General features: G+C 26.0%; 3 protein-coding genes across 17 annotated transcripts in view; 1 reads left to right on the top strand and 2 right to left on the bottom strand.

Annotated features, from left to right (window-relative positions):
* The window catches only part of LOC114127068 (PCI domain-containing protein 2), a 564,778-nt gene that overhangs the window by 470,123 nt on the left and 69,070 nt on the right, over window positions 1-25,585 (bottom strand). The gene's annotated exons all lie outside the window — the stretch shown is intronic.
* Window positions 1-25,585, top strand: part of LOC114127075 (protein sickie) — an 81,931-nt gene that overhangs the window by 33,162 nt on the left and 23,184 nt on the right. For 7 of the 11 annotated variants that reach the window (XM_027991196.2, XM_027991197.2, XM_050207275.1 and 4 more), the window contains 20 exons: window positions 7,141-7,346; window positions 7,773-7,870; window positions 9,908-10,028; window positions 10,098-10,219; window positions 10,314-10,422; window positions 10,490-10,646; window positions 10,710-10,955; window positions 11,015-11,174; window positions 11,498-11,581; window positions 11,672-11,777; window positions 18,611-18,688; window positions 19,008-19,083; window positions 19,152-19,330; window positions 19,395-19,519; window positions 19,586-19,764; window positions 19,838-20,051; window positions 20,115-20,268; window positions 20,402-20,428; window positions 20,612-20,862; window positions 20,976-21,136. In XM_027991196.2, the coding sequence (XP_027846997.1) occupies window positions 7,141-7,346; window positions 7,773-7,870; window positions 9,908-10,028; window positions 10,098-10,219; window positions 10,314-10,422; window positions 10,490-10,646; window positions 10,710-10,955; window positions 11,015-11,174; window positions 11,498-11,581; window positions 11,672-11,777; window positions 18,611-18,688; window positions 19,008-19,083; window positions 19,152-19,330; window positions 19,395-19,519; window positions 19,586-19,764; window positions 19,838-20,051; window positions 20,115-20,268; window positions 20,402-20,428; window positions 20,612-20,862; window positions 20,976-21,136 (2,853 nt within the window). Of the gene's footprint in view, window positions 1-7,140; window positions 7,347-7,545; window positions 7,632-7,772; window positions 7,871-9,640; window positions 9,834-9,907; window positions 10,029-10,097; window positions 10,220-10,313; window positions 10,423-10,489; window positions 10,647-10,709; window positions 10,956-11,014; window positions 11,175-11,497; window positions 11,582-11,671; window positions 11,778-18,610; window positions 18,689-19,007; window positions 19,084-19,151; window positions 19,331-19,394; window positions 19,520-19,585; window positions 19,765-19,837; window positions 20,052-20,114; window positions 20,269-20,401; window positions 20,429-20,611; window positions 20,863-20,975; window positions 21,137-25,585 lie in introns of those variants that run through there. The other 4 variants (XM_050207293.1, XM_050207261.1, XM_027991201.2 and 1 more) reach the window with 3 other exon arrangements.
* On the bottom strand, window positions 9,868-24,884 carry LOC114127077 (nardilysin-like). Of its 5 annotated transcripts, none has more exons than XM_050207316.1 (3): window positions 24,100-24,884; window positions 23,742-24,039; window positions 9,868-10,015 (listed from the first exon to the last, which is right to left on the bottom strand). In XM_050207316.1, the coding sequence occupies exons 1-3, from the start codon at window positions 24,696-24,698 to the stop codon at window positions 9,995-9,997; spliced, it is 918 nt and encodes a 305-aa protein (XP_050063273.1). In that variant the 5' UTR covers window positions 24,699-24,884; the 3' UTR covers window positions 9,868-9,994. The 5 variants fall into 5 exon arrangements, with proteins under 5 accessions (XP_050063273.1, XP_027847004.1, XP_050063267.1 ...); XM_050207313.1 differs by lacking the exon at window positions 9,868-10,015 and adding an exon at window positions 23,349-23,463 and having other exon boundaries at window positions 23,555-24,039; XM_050207319.1 differs by lacking the exon at window positions 9,868-10,015 and adding an exon at window positions 23,514-23,665.

Genomic DNA, 25,585 nt, shown 5'->3' with positions numbered 1-25,585 from the left:
CTACCTATATTAAAATCAAATATTCTAATTAATATAATATAGGCTATAATATTATACTATAGCATTGTAAAATAGTATAGATTATAGATAGATGCATTATTAAATAATATTATATATTATCTTGATTATGTAAACATTTCGTTTTATTTTTTTTCAAATTAAATTATAAATTATAATTATTTTTAAGTTTATTAGTCATAAAAACCTAAAGTATATAAATTATATTAATATCGACTTCGTTTTTTTTTTTTTTTTTTTAACAAAATTGTCTAGAATTTGGATTTTTTTTATAAATTTTAATGAACATTAATTTAATTTTAATTTTTGATAAAAACCTATGTAAATCATGTTGAAAACTTCATACATAAATTAGGTAACTATATGGTTATTTTCATTTAAACAATATAACATAATTAACGTGATGACTAAAGTAGAAAATGATTGTAAATAATAATTAATTTTTTAAGCGTAATCTATTTCAAATTCTCAATACTTAACTACTATAATATTACTTTTACATAGTATGGATAAGACTGGAGACTCCCTGGAGGTAGAAAAAAAAATACAATCTGCCTTGTCATCAAAACATAAAGGTTCGCGGCGCCACTGCATCATCATAATCATTCATCACTATAACCGTACGCCATACGATTTGCATAAAGCGCAACGATATTTTGAAATAAAACCATTCATTATTATAATTTATAAGTATAGCTACCTTACATTAGCTATACATAATAACTCAAAATTGATTTTCACTTTTATTCCGAACAAAAGAACATAATTACACGTATCTCTTTAGTTTAAAAACATCCTGAATACAATTAACGAGATTTAGAACGTTTTAAATATTATAATATATTATATTTCTCTCAAAATACATTAAGATAAATAATTTAAAACCATATATGGATAGTAGAGACAATTGTTTTGCGGCGGTCCAGTGACCTATAACCTCAAAATATTTTCCACTGATCGTGCTTGAGCTGCAACTGAGGTCGTTGAGCCTTAGGTCATATACGTTTGAGTTAACTTGATACTTTTATGTGTATTTTTTCTTCTTCTAAACACCTATTTATCAACATACGTATAATTATTATAGCGATACAGTCAAGTAGACGATCAATTAGATCGTACAACGTACTATATTTGATATAAAAAAATCATCTCGTATACCTACTATAATACCAACAGCTAACAAGTAGGTAACGATATCACATTATCGAGTATACGTGCAAGAGTGTATAATACAAGTTATTATAGTTTTATATTCAAATCAGAACGGTTAAAAAAACTAAAATAAACTTCCAAGTAGTTATAAACCTAATGTTAAACGTGAGCCGAACCGAATTTAAATAGTTATAGAAGACACGTCGCCATTACATAATAATATAGGTACTCACGCTTCGATAATAAAAATTCGAATTAAATGCATAATTTTCACCTATTAAGTATAATACCTTAATTATAACATAGTTTATAAGTAAGACTACTATTAAGACGTTTATTTTAGAATATTGTATTTTAATATTATTATATAGAAGACAATTCACCAAGCATCTTCGCCCCCGTTTTTTTCTTCACTAATGCATTATATTGCAATATTGCATGCAGTTGATAATTACTCAAAATCTAATTTTTTTATTTACTACGACTTATAAGGAGTGTTCTGTGAAAACACAAACTAATTTCTATTTGTCAAAATATGAGAACTCTTCTATACTTTACTTAAAATTATTTAGTGAATAATTTTTCTGAAAACGTTTTCGCGTCAAAATCAAGATTCTAACGACCAGTGTTTGGCCGTTTAAGTTATTCAACTTTACGTACTTAGTATATTAGACTTATGTTAATAATGCATTTGAATGATATGCGATTTAAAAACTTAAATAATTTATAATCATCTATCATATTAATAATTCGTGAAATAGGTAGTTAAAATAAAATAAATATTAGAATACTAGATCCAATGTTATATCTATTATACATTTTTGCAAAAGCATTTTTAAAAACTATTAATTTCAGTGTGTTTTTATTAATAATAATAAAAACACTAAAAATCGTCTGAACTTTGATATTAGGTACATCAAAATTTTCAAAAATATTATTTATTGAATAATCAATAGTATAAAAAGGGGATTTTATTTAAATAATTGAAGTTTATATAGTTATAATACTCTTTCTATAACATATAGCACATATAGCACATATAGCACGGATGTGATCAATATTATCCACCTACATCTGCCATGTGTACAAATCATTTCAAGAACTTGTAAATATAGTCTTTAGACTTTAAGTACCTAAATATATTAAAAATGTTAAAAATCAAAATTTAAATAAATTCAATATTAAAGGGAAAAATGAGAGTGAACATGTTTGGAATGTATATTTAAAACGTAGTTATTTGATTTAGTTAATTCTGTATTAACCTAGTCGCATTTCAAATACCTACCCTAATTAAAACGTATGCGTGTCCTCACGAACCGCGTCTTAGTTTTTATTTTTTTAAATTTATTTTTTAAAGCAAATCAAGGGATTACATTTTTCTTTTCTTTTAAAGTATATTCTGTCAGCTTGTTTGTGCTAACCATCACTTTATTATTAACGACCTGTTTCTAAAATATCTAAATCGTAGCAAGACCGGAGTGTACACTTCGACTTCCCTAAACGAAGAAAGACTGAACTTTATTTTAAATAATTGTTAGTTATTTCTTATTAATCTGGTGTTGTTTTTCTCTCTATTTTTCTGACAAAAACGGCAACTACATAACCCCCATTAAGAAGTTTGTAAACCAAACAAAATATTAATCAATTCCTAAATTCTGTAATATTCAGTATAATGACAAACAAACAGGCTGATGACTTGAATTATTATAAAAACGGTATTTTGAAATTTTACGTTGATGACGTCGGCTTTATTGGCAAGTAGGTAACTAAAAGTTTTCATTACATGCACGACGCACGTACACAAAATAAATTTTAGTCATTACAAAATCTTAAGTATCTATATTATCTATATGTACAATAGGTCATTAATATATTTTATCTTTCGTGTTTAATTTAAATTTTTAAAAAGAAATATTTGCTCTTTTTGTTTAAAAAAAACAAATAAAACAACTTTTCAAATAGTTAAATAATAATAAATAATTGGCTTAGAAAATAAATACATTATTTACAGCCTAACGTAATGATGAAAATATATAGTTAATTACATCAATTTTTGTTAATTTTGTTATAAACGTCTCATATCTTTTAATTTATTTGGAAATTGCATGTTTTATTGAATTGATTCTGGCTTTAAGTATTAGATATTCAAACCAAAAATTAAAATTAAATATTTTTAAATGAAAATAAAACATTCTTGCAGGTCGTAAATGTACATTAGGTATCTGTGTAATATAGTGTATTATCAGATTAAGATTAAGTATGTATAGTCGTATAGGCAAATCACCGAGACCGGAAACACTATTTTGATTTCTACAACACAGTAAATTGTAATTAGATTATGTTTAATAGTACCGATGTTACTAATGTGAAATGTCTAAAGATTTTCTAACCTTTCAAATGTCTTAATAGTTAATGTGCGTGAGCAACGTAATATATATAATTTTAAAAGATGTTTTTAAATCATTAGTAAAACTGTCAAGTACGTTTTTTCTGTGCTTTCCAAATATCAATCATTGCCACCTCGCATTTTATCTACATCAAACAAATGTGTATTTCTATAAAAATAAAATAATTTAAAAAATCCTAAACAATAGAAACACAAAGTATATTATACATTATCATTATCGTTTATCAAGGACGCTGTTACTCGTTTTGTGGTTTTGTTCTGTCGAATTAGTTACTGTTTAATAATACATAATAATATAGGATCTAATTTCTAAGTTAGTCGATTGTAAATGAGATAATAATAATAAAAAAAAAAAAAGGATACTTAAACTTCATTATGCATTGTTTTGTTCTCTTTTGTTCATTGGCCATTGGTCATTTCATAAAACGAAAAAGTGCATGTATGTGAATAAAACTTGTTTCGTTACTATTGCATTGCATAGGTTTCACTGGTTATATTATTACTTTTTTTAATCAAGAGTAATCAACTACATTATAGTATGCAATATTCTCATTGTAGTACGAATTCTTTTTCAAGTCAAAATCGTTTGTAGACTTGTAATAACTAATAAGCATAGTTAAGGATTAAATAATTTAATTTTAGAACAGACCTAAAAATTAAAATGCATTTGTTTATGCTGTACCTAGTTACATTTTTTTTTTTAAATATAATGTAATATTCCATAATACAATAATATTTTAACCTAATTAATTATTAAAAAATAATATTATATTAGAATAAATTCAACTTGCAAAACTTTTAGAAAAATGCTATAAATCTTCTATATTATGTTTAATTTAATTGTACATTAATATATACATTGTATTTTTATCAATTATTTTGATAGAATAAGTTAACGGCTTGTAAAATTACAATCCAGTTTTTTTCTCAATAGTTTGTTAAATAAATTTTATTTTCTAAAAATAATTAAACTATAATGACGTTATTAACTGTTTTAACGTTGTTATCAATTTGTCTAAATTATAAAATATAAGTGTATTATATAGGATGTATTGTGTATGTTAATATGATAACGACCCTATCCAAAACCATTGTCCATCAGACAAAGAATTTTCAATTGTGTAATATTACTATTAATATTTTAAACATTTTTTTTATTGGTTTGAAACAAGTTATAGAACACTTTATTTAATTTTGAAATATCAAAAAATAATAATTATAGGTACCTACCCTATAGCATCCTAGCATATCTACCTAGCATATTAGTCACTAACTAGGTCTAGGTTGTTAGGTTACAATTAATAGCCAATAGTTATAGTTTTCGTATACTTATTACAATTATAAACATTTTGTGCATAGTTTACTATAAAATGTTAATCCTATGCACGAATCGTTATTTTTACCACGTTAAATTGAGCATCTTAATATCTTTTATATAGTTATGTATAATATATATTGTATACCTATAGTTTATAGTCATATATAGATAATAGATATGTTATAGTTTATTACTGTATTAGTATCTATTACCCTATGACCTATGTAGACATACATGCACATTTTTACAATAATTTATAGGTATATTTCACGTAAAAATAAAATTATATGAAATAACATATTATATAACATCGTATAATCTTTACGATTTTGTAAGTGCAGTTATGCGTATTATGAATACTATAAATAACAAACAAATTCTTCCTCAATGATATTTCATCAATCAATATTCTATACACAGAATAGTTATAATTTATCCTTCGCTTTCCCTGTGAACTAAGACCATAACATAATACTATCTACCGTGAACTGAATAATTATTATTTTTATCTCGAAAGTGCCAATTTTTCTTAATCGGCGAAGAATTCTTAATGTGAATTTACTCGTTCTTGTATAAATTAAGTAAAACCATATTTTTTTTTTATTATTATTTATTTAAATTTGAATTTAGTGTCTTGTTATCGCAAACAAATTTGCTTGTAGTTTATTCAAATAAATCATGAATTATTTATGAAAATATAAAATTACAAAAGGTAGTTAATAATAATTTTAAACAGTAACCAGTAGAGTGTATACTAGTTTACTTATATATATATATAAGAAATTATGCTACATTGTTAAATAAATAAAACAATATTATATATTTTTGCTAAACATTTTAATTATTTCTAATTGTGATTTAATCGATTTGTATATTATTTAAATCTTACAAACTAAAACACTTACCTACTATATAAATACTAATACTAAAAAACTACTTAAATACTATAAAAAAAATTAAATTAACATGTAACAACACTTTTTTTTAATAATGAAACTTCAATACGATAATTGGTCAATTACTTATAAATTATCATTATTTATTTATTGTTGATAGAAAAGAATAAAGATAAAATCATAATGTGTTAATAAATGTTAATATATTAAAAATCCTTATCTGAGATAATTTTCTTAAGAAAATAGGGTAATTAAAAATAATTATTAGGTTTATTTTCTGACATAAATGTATTATGTTTTAAAAAAATAAGTTATAATAATATAGACATAAGTATGGGTATTAATACAATACCGATCGCATTACAGAAAATCTATCTACTACGGAATGGTATACAATCTACAAAAAAAAAAAAACACTGTAGAGATGTAAAATAACTTAAAACTTTAACATTCAATGACAATTTTTTCCATATCGTTTTATGTTTGGTGGTTTTAAACTACCTACTTTATTGTTTTAACATAGGCAAATAAAATAAAACGATTAAAAAAATCAAAGATCATTTAGATGTTATGTTAAGAATTTAATTTGTGAGGTAAAATATTACTAATTACTACCTACACATTTCTATAACTGGATGACTCCTATACTGAAGTCCTAAGTTTTTAAAAAATTTAGCTAATTTATTTTATCTTATTTGATTTTAACATTATGATCATCATTTATACTTATGTAAAAAGATATTTATAAATTGTATAAATTAGAAAAAAATAAAAGAAAAGATTTAACATCAAAAATATTATCAGATTTTCGTATATAAATTATATACGTAGGTATACATATTATAATTTAATTTGTTATAAACTCAAAGACAATTTTATCGTGAAGAAATATACATAAATAAAACTGTATTTAAATATTTTATTTCTGTGTTATTTAAAGTTTGACATAACGGCCATAACGCATAACTAAACATATTTAAATATTAACTATACTTGACTATTTATTGATTTTTGATTATTAGCTATTACAAATTAAACTACAGTAATCATTAATTATCAATAAATAATACAAAAACTACCAATGTCTAATAATGATATTAAAATTTATAATCTATACTGCAATAGATAATTAAAACATGAATTTGAATACATTTGACATTTTCACATACGAGTAGATAATATATAACTATATATTATATATAGTATATATATATATTATATTATATATATATATATATTATATATATTATATATAACTATATATTCCATAGATAACTATGGAAGAATAATGTAATACATTGTAAATATAAAAAAAATGCACTAATGATATCATAATTTATTTATTCCAGTTGGGAAATATCAAGAGCTGTTTGGACCTTTTGGAGACACTTGGAGTAGCTTTGGACGGTATTACAGCCCATGACGTCAAAGAAGGTAACTTGAAAGCCATACTGGGTTTATTCTTCGCTCTTTCCAAATACAAACAGAAACAGAAACAACAGCAGAAATCTGAAAGCCCCAAGTCCAGAATACCTACAGATATGAAGCAATCAAGGTAATGTTTAACGAAACTAAAGTGATAAATCGTGTTAGAACGAATAATAGACTATAGAGTGTATATAATAAATATAACATATATATGTAATGTACATAAGATGTTTAGAAGAGTGGGGGGAAAAATGAAAATAAATTACGTCATTTTGGATGTGTATATAGAAGGGCGTGGACCCTTCATCCCTTTTTACCCCAGCAGACGGTGTTCAGTTCCAATGGGGAATTCGAACAGTGCACGTCGCAATCAGTCCAGGAGTGTCCCGACGTCTCCTGAAGTTAGATTAAGGTTCCGGTTAAAATCACCTTATTATATTATTATTACAATGGACAATAGTCGGCGTTTTGATATGCGCTATTTTCTTTATACTCGCATGTACACACTATTTCAGATGAAGTTAATGTTAATTTATATTTTCTATTGTTATAGGCTTCCTGGACCCACCCTACACTCAGGCAGTATTACAAGTATACCGACCCCGTTCGCTCAGAGATTTCATCAATTGCAAAATACACCTGCCGTCAACAGTGAGTATATCTATACCTACCTGCCGTGCTCAATGTGTATTTGAGTGGGACGTGGGAACTTTTATTTAATTTTATAGTCATATAGTACCTTCTATTACCAATTACCATACTTCACAAGTACATAATATCTATACATACAATGTGGATAGATATGTACCTACATTAAATATTAAGTTTATAAATATTATTTTGTGATAAATAATTGCAACCTAATATTCAACATTTTTTATACATCATTCACGCATAAAAATATTGAAGTCTCTTTATAGTCTATACTTATTATATACAGGGAAATGGGAATTGAATTATTAATTCATATTTTCATTTAAATTTCTAAGTTTTTGTTCGAATAGGTTGCTTACATTACTTTTTTTAGTGATTTATGAAATGTATCCTTATTAAATGAAGTATTTGGTAGTTAATAAATTCTAATGTTGACTATTAGGTTCATTTATCATCTGATAGTTATGTAGTATAGTATTAGATAAGTACTATAGGTACCTATATTTATTATTTTTAAATAAATACAATCTTTAAAATATTAGATATCCGATACATCTGTATCGCATATGTAGGTAATATACAATTTTCTATAACTGTACATAATTATTGTGCTTTCTGTAATTTTCATACACTTCCATCGAGGAAATATGTTGTAATTTTCTTTCGATATATTTAGATATCGATATTTACCTTAACACGGTAAGGCAATGTTTTTGCGTGTGATGCATCTAATATTTGTTTATTTTTTCTTAAATAACAACATCCCAAAAAGCCAGAACATAAAAATCTATTGAGTACCTATCATATTATATTTTTAAATGATTCATTAGGTTCAGTCGGTGTTCAATAGATAATAATAATTAAACATCGTAGTTCTATATATAATTTTAAGCGAGGAAAACAATAATGTGTTTAAAAGATCAAAGTTAACCTTAACAAATATATTATCTTAAGTACCTACTACCTACCTTCCTAAAGTTTTATTAGTGCCCATTTAAAAGACGCGCACTGTACACGCCGAACAATTTGTTTTTATACTTTAATACATAAGCGTCTTAAGCATGTCATTTTCACTATCCTTCAATCCCACATATCTACCAATTTTAATTTAAAAATCATTATTTTATATTACATTTAATTCCTTCGTGTTCTAAAATCATCTCGGTGAAAAATACTATAACAAAAATAGTATGTTAACAATTCATTGATTATTTTTACCTACCTATATTATACGCCTAACGCTCTAACCAGCAAGATACACAAATAAATTAAACTTTTGAGTGAAAAATTTTACACGCATGAACATTTGGAGTATAGTATTCAATTATTGCATTCAAAAATTCGATTGGGGAACATTTTATATGATTTGTATTCTTTATTGTATTACGTATACATTTAAACATCATAATAAAATTCCAAAAATAACACATTTAAATACTAATTTAATAGAATTATACAACCCACGTTATGTTTTCTAGTTCACTTTGAAGTTCAAGTCACCCTTTCTCCCATTGTTATATTTCAATGGAAATCATAATTATTACCCGCCTTCAGTTTAGTCCGGTCGTCCACACCCTTCCCCACATTTCCTTACGATGACGTCATCCGATGCATATTATGTTTTACGCCTGTTGCTTTCTTATCACACGTTTCTCTTGTGTTTTCAATTATTATCATATGTTTCACTTAAGTTTCCAGTCCTTATCTTCCTTACTTGTAGACAGTGGGCCGCAGTCCGTGACCCGTCTACTGGGTTGTTGTTTAGTTTAAGTTGTTTTTTACTCATACATCAATGTTTTAATTTTAATATTTATTAATTTATTATTTAAGTAGTAATAATTTATACCTTAATTTTAAAAAAAAAAAATCGTTATAAAATAATAATTAATTATTTTCATGATATTTTTGTGTTATTTATTTAATTTAATAAATATATTATACATTTCCTACACTCGTCCAAGTAATATTAAATGAGCGTTTTACATTAAATGTATTGTACATAATTTCTTATTGGTATTTAATTATAATTTATAGGTCCATACTCTGGAATCAAATGCACATCAAATAGTAGTTCCAGATCAACTAGTCCTCATACGTTTATACCTTCACCAAAAAACATCATTAGAACACCAGTTGCTTCACCTAAAAACATAAAGTAAAACAAATAATTAAATCATATAATTTACTTTTAAATAAATTTAATTTTGACATTATTCTTTTTCAGCCAAAAAAATGGAATGCCTGTTAAAACTAACATTGCTAGCCCATATAGTTCAGCACAAAAAAACAGTGCATTGTTGGAAAAGCTAAAAGCTTCCAATCAAAAGGAAAAGTCCAACAAACAAGGTTATTAATAAATAACAATACAACATATGCCATATATTTATATAATAGGTATGTTTAACAATAAACCTAATGTATTGTAATTTTATGATTTTAGTAATCAGTAGTACCAAAAGAACTTCCAGTTCTAGTGGATTTAGTTCTGCTCGTTCAGAACGCAGTGATTCATCAAATAGTCTTTCAAATGAACCAAAACCAGTACCTAAGTATGTTAACTTTTCTAAAAATACAAAAAAAATAGATTTTAGTTTAGTTTTAATGAATATTTTATAGCCTAGAAAAGAAAGAAAATTCTATAGAAGTGCCAAAACCAGTATTACGAAAAAAAATTGTTCGGCCACCTGTACCAGCTGAATCACGTCTTTCTAAAATTAGTATTAAATCATCTACACCTCCTAAATGTGAAAATCAACAAAGAAAAAGTTTTGAGGTAAATATAGAGACATGTTTATGTACTATGTCAATGGTTCTAATTATTATTATTTTTGAATAGATATTAAATCCAGATAAAGAAGATTCAATTAGTTCGTCTACAATGGAATTATCTCAGAGTCAATCCAGACTCAGCGGTACTGGAATCCCAAAACCAGTAGCCACTGTCAAAGGAATGGCAAAACCTACACACTGTGTTGCACCTATGCAACAAATAAATTCAGAACTTAAAAAAGTTGATGACCCATTAGAAAAAAACAATGTAAAACCACTTGATACATGTAATGAACCTAAAAAATCTGAAAATGTAAGTTCTAAAAATAAATTTAAATTACAAATTAGTTTAATTGTAATTATTAATTTTAGACTTCTAGTTTAATTCTTAATGAATTAAAACATGAAAAGCAAAGCTCATTCACAGAAGAAGAGGATCCAGCTTTAAATGTAAAGCCAATGGAACCATTATTAAGAGGATACAAAAGATCAATTATTGTACCACAACATCGCACTATACCATCAGATTTAGGTATTGAAATAATATATACATACAAACTAAAAATTAAAGTTAATCAATTCCTCATTACAAAGTATACTTAATATATTTAATTTTAGCTTTTAATGTATAATCCCAGAGGCACAACTAGAAAAAAAAATTTGGGAGGGGAGTTACAACCCCTTAACCCCTCCCCTAGTTGTGCCACTGTATAATCGTATTTCAAAATAAATTCAATAAAATTAAAAAAGTTATATTTGGAAAACTCAAGAAAATGTCACCCTCAAAAACTATACCCCAGACATTTTACTGATGATATATCATAAATTTAATACTATTAATGTTTATTTTTGCAGGATTAACTCAAAATAACTGTATGAATGGTAATTTTCAAGAAAAACGTATTTCTGCAGACTCTGACTATGGACAACAATCCTCAGGTAAAATAATAATTGATTTATTTAACCAAAACTATTGTTATTGTAAAGAAAAAAATGAACAATAGATAATAACACCAGTTTTTCTCATAGGTTATGTATCTGATGGTGATGTTCTTCAATATGATATTCAGTCGCGACAAATTCCAGCTACAGATCCAGGTTACATGTCTGAAGGACCAGTATACAATGATTCAAAGTAAGTATTGAGAAATTAAGATGATTCTTTAGACTAACTAATTTTATTATTTTAGTAAAATTCTTTTTTTTTTTATTGATAATTGATTTATTGTTTAATCTTAAGTATTTCTGTATAGATAAAAGTTATTATTTAAATTACAAATTAAAGATCACTTACAAGGATAGATATGTAAATATTCCTAATACTTAGTAATAGTGTATAGAATTGATAATTGGCTCAACTGCATAAATATATACAATACTTAAACTTAAAATAAATATCAATAATTCAACAATGTATAAAAAATATGACATACTTTTATTGTGTACGATATTATTAAAAATTATTATTATTTCTGGTTGATTTAAAGTATACTTGAGTTTTATGAAAGTACAAAATATTATAATATTACTCCCTGCCATACAAACTACCTCGAATTGAAATATGATAAATATGAATACTTACTGTATTTTATTTTCATTTGTATTATACATTAATATTATACAATAAAATATATATTATACATACTTAAATAAAAATATTATAGTTTAGATAACTAACATTTTTCAAATTCAATATGATGATTATTTGTAAAATATTTATATTTATTAATTACTTTAATTAAAGTGAAAAATAATTTAAGTTTTATAGCTATAAATGCAGTATGTTTTGCTAAAATTATTAGGGCTAAAGATTTCTGATGTAATATATTTTTATTAAATGATCATGTTATAACTATTTCAATAATACATACAAGTTATGTTTCAAATTTATTAATATATTCAAAAAAAAATTTTAAAATTCATTGTTCATATTTTTAAAATAATTTACAGTTTAAATACTTATATGTTTCAATGGTTTACAAAGTACTCGTATAAAAGCATTGTATTACTTATGGAATAGGATATTGTAATCTTTTTAATATAATATTTCATTTATTTAATAACCTAACTAAACTAAATTAGAGACTATATCTAAAATGTTATATAACTTATAACTGTTAGTATTACATTCTTAAAAATATAACAAGAATAACTATAAATATTTTTTTATTTAATTAGAATATAATATGATTTTTATAAAATTTAATAACAACCAAGGTACAATCTTATTTTGTGGTTCTTAATAATTTGAAGTCTTCAGTCTCAGTTATCAAAAAAAAACTAGTCGTTAGCAACCTTATATAGGTACTTGACAAAAAAATGCATAAATACACTAATTATAATACCATTTTTTTTTCCATATGCATTAAAACTATTTCAATATAAATTTATGTAATAATGTTTATGTTACTTAATACTTAAATCACTAATAGTGCTTACTGCTTACTATTATAGTTATTTTACAGAAAGACAACAATCTCATAAGTCTTAGTCTTCTAAATTGCAATGAATTATATTAATCGATATAAAAAATATAAGCTTTTCTTCTGTTTAAAATTAGGTATTGTCAATGTTTAAATTTAATATATGCTTTACAACTATAAAATAAGACTAATATTATCCAACTTTTAATAACCTCAAAATCGATCATATTTCCAAGTATAATTATAAGTATTCAGTACCAGTTTTAATTTATTTTTATTGACTTATCAAATTTGACAATTATTTTTATAGAGTTTATTAAATAAAAAGTTATTTAAAGAATGTAATGGATGTAATAAAAATGCTATAATACTTCTTATGCTTGAAATGATAAAATTCTTGTATTGCCTAATATAATATATATTTGCAGACTTATTGAGCATAAAATACATATTCTGGTTAAACTTTTTTTTTTTTGTGTAATTTATAGACAATGACATTTCATTAATAATATTGTTTATAATTTCTCATTATAATATATTAACTTTTTATTAATTATAGTTTTGTATGATGAGTTTAAAAATAAAATAATGATCACAATAATAAGCAAAAAAATAAAAAATATATATTTTAATATTTGTTTATCATATATTAATTATACATAAGAAGTTCTTATGATAATATGATACTGTTTAGTATTAAATACCTACTGAAATAAATAAGTAAAGTTTACTAATTGTATTTCAAAATGAATAAAAACCTTTTGCAATTTTATAATAATTTTTTATCATTATTTAAATCTTGATAAATAATTTTCTAATTTATTGAGTCACTGTAATTTTAAACTCATACAATTTCTATAGATATAGTTCTAAGATGTAGACAAATTTAATTGTCTATAGTTAATTATGTCAGAAATATTAATTTATTATATTACAGTATATGAGTACATAAGTCAGAGACTATACATGGATAGTGTCCTCTATATCAGTGATTCTCAACCTTTTAAGTTTTGCGAATCACCTAGAATCTAGATTTAAGTAGGACTATGGACCACTTTGGGTTTTGGTTCGTTTAACTAGTTTACTGAAAATATAATTTTTCCAACATTATACAGACTGGTACCTTTTTTATTGCAAATCTGCAATTGAGAATCACTGCTCTATGCCTCTTTATAATTAATTTTCCACACCATTGAGATATCTATAAATTAGAATTACTAATTAGGTAAATAGTCTTTTTATAACTTATCAACGATTGATTTTTTGTTATTTTCATAAATTAGTATATTTTAATAAAGCTTAAAAGTTATTATACTAAATACATAAAAATGTATTGTCAAATTATACAAAAATCTAACATTGTAATTTAATATTTTGCTTATTTTATGAAGTAAAATAACACATTAAAAAATGTCAGCAATAATAGAATTATAAATAAAATAAAAAATGTATTATAAATAAGAAACAAAATAATAATTTATTAACAATAAATAGTTAATTAGTTTAATGTACTGTACACGGCGCTAGCAAGTGATCAATTTAATATTTTTCATCAACTGTAGTTATTCAAAACAAAACTACAAATCTAGTATTATTTCGCTTAGATACAACACTTTTCATAAACAAATCATACTGTATATTAGTTTAGGAAGGGGGGTATAGCGTGTTTTAGATTTATTTTTTTCAAATGATATTTTTTTCTAGAATAAAATAATTGCGGTAATAATACCCTAGAAATAGGTACAAACATGAAACAATGATATCATATGCCTATTCAAAAAATATTCATAGTTAAAAAAATCGCAGTAAAAAATGTTTTGATTTAGTTGATGATTATTTACTATCGCAAAATATAACAACAATAATATTTGATAAAATTATTTTATTAAACATAATATTATTAATATGTGTTTCGGATCTATAAATTTTGAAGTTTTTTATGTGTACATTTCGTTTTTTTGCTTTTCCAATATATATTTTTATTTTTTCTATAGACAGGACGTGTGCGTGAAAAGGGTGTAATTGAGCTCCCTCTCTGAATGAGTCATCTTTCATAAACAACCCATGCGTAACAAAATTAAATTTAAATATGTATATTGTATTTGTATATATAATAATAATAAACTGGTAAACTATATAGTGACACGATAGACGTATAATATAAAATAATGTTTATAATTAATAATATAATATATACTTGAATATTATCTTAAACCAAAATATAATATACTACCAACCACCATATAAATTATGTAAATGTATGATCAGGGCATAATATCTATAACCGTTGTATGTGCTCACGACTAACAAAAATTATTTTAAATTATAAATTAATTAATTTGAAAATAACTATTAAATTTACTGTAAATTGTTTAATAGTAGACGGTAGTTATATAATATAATATAGCGATGGATATATTGTAATGGTTCAAGTGATAGATAGGTGTACATATGTTTTAAATTAGAATTTGTTTGTGTACCTAAAAATATTTTATTATAAAATAAACGAAGCTTGGTTAAATAGGTAAACTCGTCTGTGCTAGTGTGCTGTATAATAGGTTTTGAGTGTACCAATACTTAACTTGTCATGATCGCCGAAATTTAGAAAACTACCATTTATAATTTAGTATCCAATTTTTTCGAAATTTAAACATCGATGTTTAAATGTTTAACAATAAATATTATTTTGAATGGTTGATGTATTTTGACTGTTATAAGAATAACTTATAAAGAACCTTTACCTTTGTTGATGTATAGGTATTAAAAAAAAAGTGTAGTACTGTTTGTAGGTTTGTATAGGTCGTATATCCCAGACCCAGAACAATATGAGCTAACAATTTAATTCACATTTAGACATGTTATACCTATTAGGTACCCCGATTATACAAATTATATAATTACTTGCATAGTTACATTCATGTAGTTCTCCCAAGTGATGCCTGTCATTCAATATAGAAGGTTCAACTTATGAGTTTGATACTCCTGGTCGGAGTGTTTCTCGCGTTGATCGTATCATCGGATTCCACGCTTTTATATCTACTTACAATCGGATTGCATTCGACGTTCGGATAACATTGATGAACCCGTGATGGACAACAGAAATGGCCCCTGCGGTCACCGTTGACCGTTGTTGGTCTCAACCATTCGGTATATAATATGTGAACGACACCAACGATTTGACGTCTTAGTGGATGAGAAAATGGATTTCGGTTTGTAGTTCAGTTTCGCATATCTTTATGTAAGACTTATTATCTCATCGTCTGTAGAGATACTCGAAATTGAACTACAACCTGAAATCCTATCTCTCAGCTACTCAGACGTCAAATCGTTGTAATCGTTAAGATAACAAAACAGCCACGGCGGTCGCGTGGGTCATTGTCGTTTTACTTCTCCGTCACGGGTTCATTAATTTCATCCGGACGTCGAATACAATCCGATTGTTTGTAAATCCGATGTATACTACCCACGCAAGGAAGACTCCGACCAAAAAATATCGAGTTCACGAGTTGAACCTCTAGAAGATAACGGCCGGTTCTAATGATGGCAGCTAGGAGCTCGGAGTTAGGAACAGTCACAGAGTTGATCATAATTTGTATTGATATTATTTTTATATGGCTTTGTGAATTTGTGATTAACGTTATAAAAATTAAAATACAGTATAGCGAATATATTATGGCATAATAATAATAATAACATATTAGGTACGAGGTACCTATATATACTTAGGTATTACACAAAAAATATAATTATAATTTAAGACAATGTTTGATTTAGATTCCAATGTTTTTTTTTCTCATAATTATTTTAAAAATTACTGAGAACAGTGGGAATTACCTTTGACCCCCAAAGTACCAACTAGACTTAATTTTCTAACAGAAACTATCCTCAAAATGTAAAATAGAAACATTTTTACAACTTTGCTGTCTTAAAAGGTGATGACAGATCAACCAAAAACACTTATAATTTTAAAATAAATAATACATTCATTACTCCGTTCAGAATCTAAAAAACTAAACAGAGTTAAAAAATTATACTTAAAAGAAGCCGAATTTTTTTTAAATATTTATAATGCCAAGAAAGTTAATATATATGTTGAAAATGTCGAGTATCTATTTGGCTTTAAACGTAAATAACTATTACTGTTTTTCCGCTGTTTTTGTAAGTGATTCTCATGTATTCTCAATACTTTTATATAAGTAATTTCTTTTTCTTTTAGTGTAGGTACTACTAACTCGTTTATACGTTAGGTTTAATTTGAATTAATTTCTACAAAAAAAAAAAAAATGTGCCCATTATTCTTTAGACCCAAATGCTAAATTAATACCCATTGTTATTTAAATAACAATCAAATTTGAACTTTGATATAAATCCTTTGTTATGTCATTTATACCTAAACCTAATTTTTTAAATTAACTCGTTACTAATAAACTTAAATAATGTACTTCGTATCGCGATTTATTAGTATGAGTGAAACGTAATAAACTTCATTATTTATCCAAACACAATATCGTATGTAATACAGAGTACATTATACATATTACTATTTTAAAAAGCGTCTTTTTTAGTAATGCTTTTGTCGTATAGTATTATTATTTTAACCTTTTATCCTCGCCGTTTTAAATTATCCACGTACGACGGATATTTATTGTGCCTGCGTATAATGTATTCCTACTATAATATCTAATTTGTATCAGCAATTTGCCAAATGTGTACTTTTAATATCATTTGTTCACGATCACGCGGGTGGGATGAATGCCCCTTTAGGCTTCATCGATTATATTTCCTCAGTCTCCACCCTTCACCAGACCTTGAACAACACCCAACCCTTCTCAATGTTGGCGACCGTGTACTTGCCACTATACTTGGACAAATGCAGTGACGAACACAACCGCGCTATAATACAATTATATCAATTGTCGTTCTATCGATCCTTCGTATTCAATATAAAAAACATATGAAACAATAAAATAGTTTACATTTTGTGAAAACTAAAATGCTGTGCTGGTGATATTTTTTATCTACAACGACACAACGCCTTTTGTGAAAATTGTAAACAATCCGCCTTCTCTTTTAGTTGTCGGCCCGACACGGTAGATGGCGCACAAAGGCACCGTTTAATTGTGCACCTTCTGCATGAGTGTCGATATATACGCAAGAACGGGATTTAACAACACACCCCTAAGGCTTAAACCTCAGTCCACACTCCACAGTAGTAGGTAAACAGCAGTACTGTAGTAGTTGTAAAACGTTGTTTTGGATTAGTTAGTGGTCATTGCGTAATATGTCAGATAATTAAAATACATAATACGTACCTACCCAATGATTATTTTAATTTAAGTGCAATACAATGGGATCTGTCTAAGTATCTAACATTAAAAAATTTAATTATTTATTCTTGTAAGTGTATTACAACGCCTAGTCAACTCCTAAATATATATGTATATAATTGAAATCATACAAAATTTATCAATAATAGCTTAAAGGTAGACATTTAAGTAATATCTAGTTTATTTTTAAACATTGATGTTCTAATTGTATGTTATAGATCTTTAAGATATCAAAGTTCAACTATTAACAGCAAACAAAACGTACCATCCAATAATAAAATACATTTAAAAAATGGGTAAGATACTTTCATTTTAAATCAATATAATTTATTTGGTACTTATGATTTTAATGTAGTAGTATTACAAGCTGTACCTATATTAAGTAAAATGTGTGTTTAGATAAATTCAAATAAATTACTAAAAATAATATTTTCTCATTTAATGTTTTTATACTTAAATAAAATAATATAATATTTTCTATAAGCCATGAAAATTAATAAAAAAAAAAAATCTAAATTGATTTTTAATAAAAACCCTTTTATTAAGTTTATTAACTCAAATAAATTATGTATTTCATATATATCATAGAATTAAAAATTTTTTTTCTTATGATAGAGCTGTTTCAATTGATGAACTTGATGCAAATATAAATGATCAAAATAATCAATTGGCTACTAAACAACAAGTCAAGGTAAAAATTTAAAATATAATATAATAAAGTAAATAATATATCATATAATTATGTTATTGTTTTTTTAGCTGAACCGATTCAACGTGGGCCCTGACGGGGGCTCATCAAGTCTTGGTCCTGATGTTAGTCCTCCAACTAGTCCTCCAGAACCTACACCTGTAGCTCCTGTTTATAAAGTGGTTACACGTAACCATGTCAAGAAGTCAGACAGCGGACAGCAAACCGAGTTAAATAATTCAAGCTTAAGGTATAATTAAAATGTGATTATTTTCTATAATATTGTATTATTATTACCTTTAATTTTATTTTAGACAATCTTCACAATGGAAAAAGTACATTGAAGCTGGCAAAAATGCAGAACAAATTAGATCAAATGATTTTGAAAGAGTACGTGATAAACAAAGTCCAAGACGAACTGATAAAAAACGATCAACTGGTAATAAATAAACTTGAATACTATTAAAATAATTGATTATTAAAATATTATAAATATATTATTAAGATGGATCTCGTGAAGACTTGCATAACATGGACTATATGGAAAGAAAGTCTAGAAGTGACAAAACTAAAGCTCGAGGTAGTGTCCCTCAAAGCTTTGGTTATGTTAAAAGATCCACATCCAGCTCTAATAGTAAAGGAGACCCAAGAACAGCTCAAGTTTCAGCCGTTCCTAGGACTAAAGTAATTTAAAATACAATTTATGTATTTATATAAAGTAAATTATATGTTTAGTAAAATATAACTTTTATTTAAGGTGAAAGTTTCTGGTGGTACTCAAACTGATATGAAGACATATTCGGTTAGTGGTCCAAGTGCTACTCAACTGTCACAAAGTGTCAGGGAAAGACTTATGGCAAATCAGTCTGAACAAGAAGCTAAAATTGGCAGCCCATATGGAACATGGATGAGACACAGTCCTGTTCCACCTCATTATACAGCTTCTCTGCCTTCTAGGACTGGTGCTATAGGTACCACAATTTTATATTATTTAATGGAAAATGAAAAATAATTTCAAAATTTTATTGATTTAGGAGGTATGATTGAAGCTGAGAGCATAGAATCACTTCCTGCACAGTTACATCATAGAGCAAGTTTAACCCATTCACGATTAATGACTTCTGCGTCTCCAAATACAAGTCCATCGCCTAGCCAGGCAAATAGAATATCAAGAAGCAACAGCATCAGGTTTGTATTAGAATTATTTTGTGATAAAATACATTTAAAAAAATAATTATTTATCAATAATAATTTTTAAATACATAACCTATGGCTAAATGAATAATTTTGGGGAAATTTAATGCTGTAAATTTATTTGCAGCTACCTAAGAGATCGGACATTTCCAAGGTAGGCAAATAGCCAACAAATTGTACTTTCAAATATTTTTACACGGTTGTCGCTTTTCAGTTTTTCACTTCTGAGGAATATTATTTTAGCTTTTTTTATTCACTAATAAATTATAAAACATAATTTATAAATGATGTATTTTTATTATTTATGTACTATTCATTGTTGAAATTATTCTTTTAGATCAACAAAGTCAGAAAAACTGTATCCGTCTATGTTGCAACGTTCAGATGATCCAGATTCATATTACAGTATACCTTATGCATCATCTAATCGGTCTGATCATCGGACTTACCCCCATGCTTCACAACCAACTAGCCCAACACCAATAAGTCGTTATAATTATCAATCCCCTCAACCAAACCATAGATCAATAATTTCATCTCCATATGCTGCTTCTATAATGAGTAAAATCAATACAAAAGATGACGATGGTATGTAAATATTTATATATAATATATATGTATGTGTGTTTATGTGTGTGTGTACTGTATATAAATAAATGTTTGAAATCATAATAAATCTAATATATTGTATTTATTATTAGCTCATGGATCAGCTTTGAGTCTGATATCGACAGGATCATCATCTTTGTATAGTGGAATGGGTGCAGATGAAAAGCATGCACAAGAAGTCAGACGTTTAAGAAGAGATTTAAGCGAAGCACAAGATAAAGTGCATACATTGACAAGTCAATTATCAACGAATGTAAGTAAAATTGTTGTATATAGTTTAACAGTATTGTTCTTAATATTTTATAAAATTATATATGAAATATATCTTATCATATAAATTATTTAATAAGTATAATAATATATTATTACTAAAACAATTCAAAATATTATTTGAGTCAATATGCATTCAACTATAAATATATTTAAAGGACATATATTTATATTTTGATTACAAAATTGTATATATGAATGTATAATATTTAACATAAAATACAATTCAATATTTATTTGAAGATATTTTAAAGGAAAAATCATAATTCGAGTTAAAACGGTTTTCATACACCATTTTCAACTGTTACTTACTGTTATTTTGTTTGTTCTATTTACTTTATTTTGTGTTTGTTGACTTAAACCTAACCTATTATAACTAGTATGGTTTTCAATTATATGTAAAAAAAAAAAAAAAAAAACTAAGATAGGTATAAATAATACATAGAAATATATATTTGTATTAGAAATATTTCACAGAAACACAGCAAATGTGAATTACATTAAAAATTCTATTAAAAGGGTTTTAAAGTTGTTTTAAATTCTTCAACATTTTCAATATATATAAAATTTTCATTTTCTTCCAGACACATTTTTTTAATAGGTGGACTTTCATCACTCAAATTGTCTGTATTACAATTGCCGATAATTTCAACACTAAATGCCCGACCATTTAGAAACCCTTGTTTTAGATTTTTAACGTCATCATATGCCAAATTCTTTAATGCTTCTATTTCTAATTCTAATCTATTGAATTTGAAACGTCCTTCCAAAATTTCATTTATATTTCTGCTAAATTCTTGTCCTAAACAATCATCAGGCGATGCTTTTAATGCAATTAACGCATCTTTAACTTTATCGACTTCATCTGGATCATTAAAGTTTTCCCAAAACTGTTTCAAAAACTCGTCCATTCTATTAAATACATATTGGGTTTCAAATTTATTCTTTTGATGTGCCACCTTAAAATAAAATCCATAATGATGTAAAGTAGCTGTTACATTTAGTTGTACATCATAGCCAAGACATTGTTTTGTTCGTAATTCATCAAATGCTGATTCTTCCATCATTGACTGTAGCACATGATACTTTACAGAGTCATTTATATCATTTTTATCAAATTGATAGTATTTATAAGCCATAGAGTTGTTATCTTTTGGATTGTAGTTTGCCATTTTCACTCTGAAATCACCTTGATTGAGACGTTTTATTAACACAGTTGGAAAACATTCTTTTGCTAAAGGCTCATATTTTAACATACTAACAACTTTTTTTGAAACTTCAATAGCTTGGGTCTGATTTATATTTCCTTGTATTAATGATCTACAATATAAAGTGTTAAGTTGTTCATAAAATGTAAGAATTTGTTTGTACTCCATGGTTTCCAAATATTTTAGTCGTTTGTCTAAATACCAATCAGGATCTTGAATTAAACTATTTTTTAAATCAGATGGAACATAATCCAAATCATACTGATTATTTTTAAGTCTATTAATAGCTTTAGACTTTATCATGGTAAATATCTCTTCAGTCATCAAACTTGCATAGTTATTTAAACAATTTATTACGATGTCTATAAGTAATGGTAGTTTTTCATTAAAACCATTAAATGCTAATTCAAACCCAGTTATAAATACTCTAATACTGTAATTTAGTTGTGCCATGGTAGCAGGATATGTTTCTTCATTTAACAAAAATACAATAGAATCAAAAAACAAATCCATACACATATAGTTATTTAGTGATTTTGAAGGTAGATGAGTAATAAAATAAAACATAATATAACTTTTAGGTAATTTAAAATGGTTATCTTGTTTGAACCACAATTCAATGTGATCATTTTCAAATATTTTTTCTGGATATTTCGTGTCTGCACTTAGGGATAAAATTGAAAAGTTTTTTGTTAAATATTGGTTATCACTATGTATTTGGAAAAATGGATGAGGTGTAATTGTTAACAGCTTGCTTTCTAATTCTTCTGTGAAACTTTCAGCTAAATATTTTGTTCCAAAGGTTGGGTCCTTTATAAATACATCTGAGTTATCAAATTCCTTAGCCAATATAAATATGGCTACACGATCTACTGTTAGTAAGCTTAAAAACTTTGCAATTGTTTCTGGTGAATATTCATAAAGTAATGCCGGACCACATATATAATCTTCTTCATCGTACCATAACATGTTTTGAGAAAGTTCTTTTACATGATTTATGGCTGTTTTATTTTCAGCAAAATTAAAGTCATTTTCTGCCAAAATTTGAATTTGATTAAAAATTTTTTCAGATATTCCTTTTTCTTTGATTAAGTTCAAATAACTAAAAGTTAGTTCAATTATTTCATTAACATTTTTTAAGCCTAAATCAGTCAATTCAATTGTTATGGTAAATAAACTATAAATACTATTACTATAAAAGTCGTCTTCAACTCCAGCCTCAAGTTCCATTGCATAGTTTAACTTCCTCAAATAATTAATTAGTGTTCCTTTACCCTCATGACCTACTATCCACGCAATATATTCTAAAGGTTTAATTTTATAAAGCTCAATAATTGGTGGTAAATACCAAGTAAAAATTATACTTTTAGTAGAACTTACTGATATGATTTTGAACATTTTGTGAAAAAGGTCTGGACAGAATGGATCTTGACTAATTTTAAAAACTGGTGGTGGTTGGTTATCTGTTGGTACTTCACTAAATAAATTATCAATCCACTCAACCATTTCATGTGTTGATTGTTTACTTTGTACTGCTAGAGTCATACGGCTGGCAGAATAATGATTTTTCCAAAAATCTACAACCATTTCACTCAAGTTTTCATGATTTAGACTATCCAAATTTCCCCAGAAAAATTGTCCAGCAGGATTTTCTTTATCAGCACAAATTGATATCAATCTAATTCAAAATTTTAAAATTATGAATTGTATTTAAATTATTTATTATTGTTCTACAAACCTCTGTATACGACTATCATCATCAGAAATAGCCATTTGAAACTCTGAATCTACGACTTGCTTTTCTTTATCTATTGATTCTTTTGCTAATTTAGGCGCTTGAAACATACTAGCGAATATATCTGATGCCTCTTGAGAATATTCCATGGGCACTTCAAAATGATAATTTGTATATTCGCATCCAGTTTCAGCATTAGAATAGCCTGCTTTTCGATACAAAAACCGATCAAAATGATTATCTGCTGGATAACGTTTACTCCCCATTGAAACCATGTGTTCCAATAAATGTGCTAGTCCTTGTGCTTCAACAGGATCACTAAAACTACCATTATGAACACATAAAGACATTGCAAAGGAGTCACTTTCTTTTTGTGTTTCTTCTTCATCACTTGAACAGGACTCATCGGTCGATGAGTGATCATTTTCATCTGTACTGGTAACAGACAATCTATTGATATCAGGCTTAATATCTGTAGTAGTTTTACATTCATTATCTGGCTGACTTATTAACAAACATTTCATACCATTTTTTAATTTGTGCAATAAATAATCTTTCTTATTACTTAAGCCTTTGCGTATAATCTTCTCTACTTTAGCCATGGTTTTGTGTACTTTATATTGTATAATACATAAAATCTATTTTGATTGACTAGATAAACGTTAAATATCAAAAAAAAAAAAAAATAGAGATATTAACAATAATTTTACTTGAGTTGTTTTATAAAATCAATATTATTAATTAAAACATTAAGTTTAAAAGTTAAAAAACAATATGTTATTTTGTTAAATAACTTAAATCCAAAATAAGTTTTTAAACCTTAAAAATAAGAAATCTGATAAGAAATCAATAATTTGTTTTGCGACTGCAGCTGTTACAGTGGTACCAACATTTTTAAATAAAAACTTTGATAACAATAACATTTTCTGATTATCATCAATGACAAGAATTCTTTATTTAGTTTCTTCATTATATTAAATATTCAGGTTCAGAAATTAAGTATAATTGTATAAATAATGAGTGAGAAATATAAAGTACATAAATAATATTATTATTTAATAATAAATAGTACATTTTATTATAGTACAGTGATAATTTATACTTACGATCGAGTCGATCGACTATTTAAAATAAATAAATAACATTATAGTATAATAGGTACCTCCAAATAATGTTTCGTTTTAAGAAAATGTTATTCATTAATATTTTTTTTTATTTAATTTGCATTCTATTTCTAATTATTCGTTTTACACAGTATCGCGGTTTAATTTTACGAGCGACGCCGAGGTGGTCGGTCAAGCATCATCGTATGTAAATGTAGTAGATACCTATACCGCCTAGCTGTATTATGAAATTTTAAATTTACATATTATATTTCTTTAATTATATTTTATTATTATTATATTCCACAATAGGTTATATAAAGTTGTTTTCAAATCGAAACATAAATTCTAAAACCTTTTGTGTACCTTTATAATGTGTGCAAATA

This window comes from Aphis gossypii, chromosome 1 (genome assembly GCF_020184175.1).
Source record: "Aphis gossypii isolate Hap1 chromosome 1, ASM2018417v2, whole genome shotgun sequence".
Taxonomy (NCBI): Eukaryota; Metazoa; Arthropoda; class Insecta; order Hemiptera; family Aphididae; genus Aphis; species Aphis gossypii.
The sequence above is the reverse complement of the archived record's forward strand: the minus strand, read 5'-3'. Positions and strand labels throughout refer to the sequence as shown.